We start from the raw sequence: 7,256 nt of genomic DNA, 5'->3' as shown, positions 1-7,256 counted from the left end.
GAACCAATAACGTTACTACTTCATGTACTGTATAGGCTACTATTGGTACAGAATAATCTACAATAAATAGCCTATCTAAATAAAATGCTCACATTTTGTGTGCAAAATCTTAAAGGTAAAGGTAAAAATTCTGGAATGTAGTAGAGTTGAAGGTGCATTAAAAGGAAATACTAGAGTAGGCTACCTCTAAATTGTGTAGCCTAGTTGAGTAAATGTATAGTTAAATTGATTTCACCACTGTAAACATGAGAGAATTCAAGATTAGGATAGTCAAGCAACAATATTTGCATAGTGGATTAACCACTGGTCATCAAGTGTTGGGAGAATCCAGTCACATTGTGACCAGAGCTTTGTGGACCTATTCAAATTTACAGATTAAAGTAGGCCTATTCGGATTCAGGGAACCAACGTGCTGCAGTTTTCACCACGTTTTCACTTTCAGTCTAATGTGTGAACAACACTACTGGTTTTGGTGGGGGCACAACCCAATCGAGATGGTAATTGCCCTGATACTGTGGTTTGTCGGCTCCAGTATCAATTCAGGAATAGATCCTGAATACAAAACTTGTAGCTTGAAATTGCAAATGAAAAGAGTTCTGGGGTGACAATGAAACAAAGAGACAGTAGAGTAGATAAGCACCCAACAGAAGCATGTGCACGCTGGTATCATCACAGATGGAAGCAAAGCACAAGTAGGAGGCAGTTTTTACCTACACACTGGCCTGCTATTTTTTACAAAGAAGAAGAAGAAGGCCTTCATATCAAGAAACACAGAAATCTGTAAATCATACAGTTGTCGGAGTTACCGGTTTGTATCATTGTTTTGGAAAATGAGGTGAAAGAACTGAATGATGGGGTGTCTTAAAATATAAATTTGAGAAGTAACAGGAACACAGATAAAGTGGCTAACAGCAGCAGTACAAAGTGTCAAGATCCCGCAGTTAGTAATGTGTGTGAATAAGATGTGTGTACAGTAATTTGTTCCTGAAAAATATGAGCCACGAACAACAGCTGGTGCTGAAACACTGTCACTAACACCAAGGACCACATGTTGATTTTACTGGTTCCTACAGGTATTGAGGAAAAATAGCCTAGTCATTTTAGTTTGAATAAGGTTGGATTTTAAAGTGAAATGAGTGTTATTGTTTCTTAACTTTTTGTTTACGTGCGGTAGCGGAGGCTTACATTTAACAAACTAATGACAGAGGAAAGGTAATCATTGGTATATGTTACCATAGCAGCAATTATAATAGGGCTGATTGAGATGGTTTCTGTTTTGGAACTTCTGATCTTATCATACTACCTTTCAAATTCATTTTAAATTAAAAAATTCCATCTCCTTTTTATTTTCAATGACTTTTTATATTCCACAGGTCAATCCAGGACATGACATGTTGTTCTTCTGTGTGTGTGTGTGTGTGTGTGTGTGTGTGTGTGTGTGTGTGTGTGTGTGTGTGTGTGTGTGTGTGTGTGTGTGTGTGTGTGTGTGCGCGTGCATGCGTGCACATGTGTCTGTCTCTCTCTCTCTGTGTCTGTAAAAGTGTGGTAAAGCATTGTCAGGGGTGTGACCTATAAACAGCACACATTATATTCTCTGTCTGGTGATGTGGAACTCTTCTGCTACGTCTATGAAATGGTAAAACTCTCATCACAGAGAATGTGTCTGCAAACTCACGATCATACTGGGCTGACAATACTTTTGATATTATTTATCGAAGCCGGAACTGCTGCAGCATATAGCAATATAAGTATCTGTTTCGTTGAATAGTGCATACCTGACCTCCATCTGATGAATGCCCTGTTTAAATGACCCTCTGTTTTTTTTGGCCACCTATCCCCAACCATGTTGCCATGGGTACTTACCTCCATTTTCTTTGCCCACACCCTTATTGGCTGGAACATCTGTCTCCAGTTCTTCAATCTCTTGCTCCAGCCTGGCTCTCTCTCTCACACACACATACACACACACCTTTGCTAATAATATGTTGCTATAACTTTCTGGCGTTCCGGACCCCCTGTTGAAGATCTTTGCCTTACAGTATATTTGACAACATTGTAACAGGATCTACTTCCAAAACAGTGGACTTATGCTCTCTAGTGGCATGTTCTAGGTAGTGCACTTTACAGAATAACCCAGCCAACATGTAGTTCTAATAATGCAGAAATCCCATTTATGCTCAATAAACAGGTAGTTTTGGTGGAACCACTCTCGATAACGCTCTGTTTTGAATGTTTCCATCCGGTCTATAATCTCTCTCCTCAAATTACAGCTTACTCTTCTACATTTCAATTGTGTATTATTTTCAGTGTTATTTTTACCTGCCAATTGCGTAAGTCTTATAATAAATGGATGGTTTGTCTGAGTATTATTGTGTGTACGTCTCCACAGAAGGGGGTCCATCTGTGACTCCCATCAAGATGCCAAAACCACACACATCAGTAACCATGGCTTATGTGTACTATCTAAAGCATGTGTACATGTGGTTGATTACATACACACTTATCTGACTTGCTGTAAACAAACAGTAGTTTTATTCAAGATTAAACATTTAGACGACCACAGAATAGATGAACAGGCATTGGTCTAACACAAGGTTGCTTTTTCTGCTGCTGTCCCAGAGACCCACATTTAGGCAAAACTTTAGCTCAACAAATGTACATGTATAGGCTATGTATGCAGATACATGCACATGTGTACTGTACATACATACATACATAGACTGTCTTTTAGTCTCCTGCATAAAGTTTGTATCCCCTTAAAATGTTAAACTTTGGGTGCAGTTTGGCTTTTAATATGTTTTTTGTATGTGTGGAATAAAAAACGGAATCTGTCAGTTACAGTGAAATCAACAAGTCTTTAAAGTTATAACAGGATACAAAGTGTTTTCAAGACACCGACAATAGTCTGCATATGACCTATTTTCTGAGCTGCATTTATTTATAGTTATGTGAAAATTGTGAATATTCTTCCATAGTTGTGTAGTACCCCTCTAGAGTAGAAGGCAGTGTTTCCCATTGGGTCATCATGACCAGGAGCAGAGCAAGAAAAACCCCGGTCTAAAAATGGCGGCAGACAGACAAGTCCAACCAACTGAACCTGACAAAGGCACCAACAACACACACACATGTAGTCATCTTTTAAAAAAAATACACACATCAAATACAATATACCGCCTTGCAAAGAGGCCATAGGAAAGAAAAACATGAGTCAATATCAGAAAGAAATTTGCAAGTTGTACAATTACAGTGGAACTGTACATATGGAAAGCATAGACTATATTTCATCTGTCCATGCCTGTTGACCTCCCTTTGGAATGTTCGAAGGGATAATTTCTCTGGTGGTAAATGTAGGCAGGACATGAGAGAATGCATCTGGCACTGAAGGTTGCAAAAGACTCTTATTCTACAAGTGTATGCAGGAGGCAGATTCCCACAATCCCCCTCATCAGCGATTTGAGTAAGACAGATAGAGAGAGAGAGAGAGAAAGATAGTTGAAAAGTTGGTGGATGGAGAGTGTTAGACAAGACTCAGGATTAGCACCAACTTCAGAGGTTTTCAAACCGCGTGTATCCGAGCATAGAAGGTAGGGATGTGTGTGTTTGACGATGAGGGTGGCGTTAATGGGGATGGTGTGTGGGTGAATCAGAGATATGGATGAGTCAGGGTGGGGGGTGGGAGGGGTGTAGCATCACAGACCCAGAACGTCAATAGCCTCTATATTGTCTGCCAAACAAATGAGTAAACTAGGGCCAAAATGTATTTCAATAGGCTTTCAGTGCTTTGAATTGCTATAGTATACATGCACGATGTATCTTGCTAGCATCCTGCGCTGTTTAAACTGGTTAGACTGATTTTTACTTATAGAATATGACCTATTTCTAATATTATAACTACTAAAAAAATGTGGGTACCTGGGCACAACCAAATTATTATGTTGTGTTCTTATGGCTGAAAAGATAGAGGGTGTCATTATTAGTGAGAAAAGTCTATTCAAATGGCCCAAATCTTTTTCTGCAAATCTATTCAAGTACTATTGGGCCCATTTCTACAGACAAAGAGTCAGGGGTTAAACTGGGAGCGAGCAGGACAGAAACCAGCAGCCGACCAACACACAATGAAATTACAGTATCATTAGATTTTTATTTGGTTCAAAAAGAGACAAAAAGCTTTTTTTCTTTTTTTACGGTAAATTGAGCAAGCCCGCCTCTTCTCATTATGGTAGAACTAATCCCAATTTAACCCCTGGATTTACATTCATGTGAACGTGATAGCGTATAATTAAGACCTAACAAGTGACAAGACAGTCAACACAGTTGCAAGGCTTCATGCAGTGCTACCTTATAAGATTTACATTGATTCTACTGTTGATAGAACACAATTATTTCAGCATTTCTAATCGTTGCGCAATGGTTTCTTCACGACTCTGTCGATCATAAAGCAAGTGTGTCCATCTTATTAAAAAAATTCAAAAGCTGTGATCTTCGTGTACATGTGTCACATATATTATCTATGAGAAGCTAATGTGGTTTGCAATATGGTCACTGTTCTAATTAGCCGCTTTGTCTCCATGCTGTTCTTTTTAAACTTAATGCACATCTCTAACACTGGCAATTATATCAACTGTTACTGATAGAAAGACTTGTGTGACTAAAGATATGAGCACATATGAGTTTAAGAAAGCAAAGACACTTGTTATGATTGTAACGCAAATCTGGTAGTGCTTATAAGCTTACATGCAAGTTAATGGTTGGAGATGATATAGAGAACCAAAAACAATAAATACATTGTATAAAACATAATTTCATATCAATATATTAAAATACTATTTAAAATAATATCTTAGACAATATTGCAATATGAAATTGACCGATAAATAGTTGGTAGGCCTACACAGAGAAATATATATATATATATATTTTTAAGTATCGGTATCCTTCATAATTTGCTGTTTTGACTTAAATGATTTAAAGATTCCAGGTTTCCCCCAGCGGGTAGCAGTACAATCCAGAGAGCTAATACATTTTCTTTTTTCCAACAATAATAACAATGAACTTACAGTACACAGTCCCATAATAAAGATATACATACTGAATACAATATAAATGTCAAGACAGAAAAATAGAAAAATATCAATAGAAATCAAAAGTCAAATACACATCAGAGAAAGTATACAGAGAAAAGTGTACTTATGAGTCTTTGTGGTTCTTGTTGTTGTAGCTGGAGCTTGTATTGGCTCTCATTGTTGTTTTATTGGCTGTGTAACTGGACACACACACACACACACAAATACAGACACATGCAATGGCACACATTCCTGCACAGGTGCAGATCTGTACTTACCCACACACCAATCACACACTCACACACACACACACACACACACACACACCTCACATGACCGTGCAGCACTTGCAGGTCTGTTTCTTCTCCTTTTCCTTCTCTCCATCCTCTCCGCCTCCGTTGGCCTTTTCTTTCTCCGCCATGCTCCCGTTGGGTGGAGCCTGCTCTTCTGTGGCTGCCTCTCCTCCTGCTTTCCCCTCCCCATCCTCGATCACAACAAACTCAGCCTTGACGTTGCCATCCACCCCTTCCATTCCCAAGGCCGTGCGGGTCTCCTGCTCCTCATCAACGGTTTTGTAGCCCATGAACACCAGGGTGACGGGGTTGTCCGCGCTGGCCTGGTCAGGACTGGGACCCAGCAGCTTGGCCTCAATCCCTGTCACCTCTCTCTTGGGGGTCTGACCAGAGCTCTGCACTACTCCATTCTCACCTATAGGGAGCACCAGAGTATCATTGAGAGGTTAGGAGAGAAAAAAAGAGAAAGAAAAGAGGGTGGTCAGGGAAAGTCAGAGAGACAAAGAAAGAAGGAAATATTGTTGTAATTACTTCTGGCAGAGAGGAACAACTTAATAGAGCAAATGAAGAGGCCGTTATTAGCTCGCTTTCTCTTTCCGACACAGGCGGCTGCGTTGCCATGGTTTCTTGTGTGATCATATGTTGCCATGGGTACTTACCTCCATTTTCTTTGGCCACACCCTTATTGGCTGGAACATCGGTCTCCAGTTCTTCAATCTCTTGCTCCAGCCTGGCTCAGACACACACACACACACACACACACACACACACACACACACACACACACACACACACACACACACACACACACAGTAATTAATTAAATTTACATTACAAAGACTATAATGCTACTGGCTGACACTGGCTATATATAGGCAAACGTATTACCAAGATGTGTTCCTTAAATCATTTATCTTATCGACCATGTTAGCCACAGTGTCCTTACAATATTTGACAATAGCATTTCTAGTAAAAATTTACAAAAATGCTGACTGGTTATCCATATGCCATTACCTATACTTGGACTTGGCACTCAGACATATACAGACAGGTTTCAATGTCCCATATCTTGAGATTTGTATTAGTCTGGATACTCAATTTGGATTACATCATCTGTAAATAGCAACGCATAACCCTCACATGACATCCAAAGCATCATCAACCCTGTTAGCTGACTGTGACTGCACTTCAAAACATAGTATAGCTGCACATATCAACCCCTTCTGTCTCTAATGTTGTCTACTGTGACGTAACAATTATATTGCATGATTTAATATAGCTGTGACTTGAAGAATGAGAAGATACATCCACATTCGTCCCGCAACTTTTAGTTTTGCTTTAGCGTTGGAAAAATACACCACTTGAGCAAACGTTAGCATGCCTACATATTTGACCCAGTCACTTTCTTTCATTCACTTTCCGTAAAGATCCGTTTTCAAAGATCGGACATGCAAGGATTTTTAGATGCTGACCTGAGAATGACTTGCTCCAGGAGTTTGGTCTTCACCTCGTCCTCATGCAGACGTTTCTGAGTCTCTTCCTCCGCTGGAGCTCCATCTAACAACCAGCGTTCCCTCAGTGCCTTCGACTGCAAGAGGACATCACAGACAGTGCTTTCATTTTTCTATAAATTCTTAATTTGTTGTAAAAAAAATAAATGAAAAAGAACACATTTTACTACAATTTCCCCCTGTGGTGTTTGAGTGTGTATGTCAGCTATTTTGAAAAGAGAGTAAGCAGGGAGAGGGCTTTTGATCATGCTTCTTTCATCCGGAGCAGTTGATTAATTCATCAGCAGAAATGCAATCGCCCAAAATGCATCACATTCTCACCCTTTCTCACTTCGACATCAGTGTAATTTCTTTCAGAAGAGATTAGGGGAATTTTGACTGAGAACGAG

General features: G+C 39.6%; 1 protein-coding gene across 1 annotated transcript in view; it reads right to left on the bottom strand.

Moving 5' to 3' along the window:
- Positions 1-2,505: 2,505 nt before the first annotated feature.
- Positions 2,506-7,256, bottom strand: part of palm1b (paralemmin 1b) — a 25,179-nt gene continuing 20,428 nt past the window's right edge. Inside the window, exons 4-6 of the mRNA XM_028566812.1 lie at positions 6,829-6,944; positions 6,016-6,086; positions 2,506-5,771 (exon numbers count right to left, since the gene is read on the bottom strand). Of these exons, the coding sequence (XP_028422613.1) occupies positions 5,392-5,771; positions 6,016-6,086; positions 6,829-6,944 (567 nt within the window). The 3' untranslated portion in view covers positions 2,506-5,391. The remainder of the gene's footprint in view (positions 5,772-6,015; positions 6,087-6,828; positions 6,945-7,256) is intronic.

The sequence above is a fragment of the Perca flavescens genome, chromosome 20 (assembly GCF_004354835.1).
Source record: "Perca flavescens isolate YP-PL-M2 chromosome 20, PFLA_1.0, whole genome shotgun sequence".
Lineage (NCBI taxonomy): Eukaryota > Metazoa > Chordata > Actinopteri > Perciformes > Percidae > Perca > Perca flavescens.
Note: the sequence above shows the minus strand (reverse complement) of the source record. Positions and strands in the feature narration are given on the sequence as shown.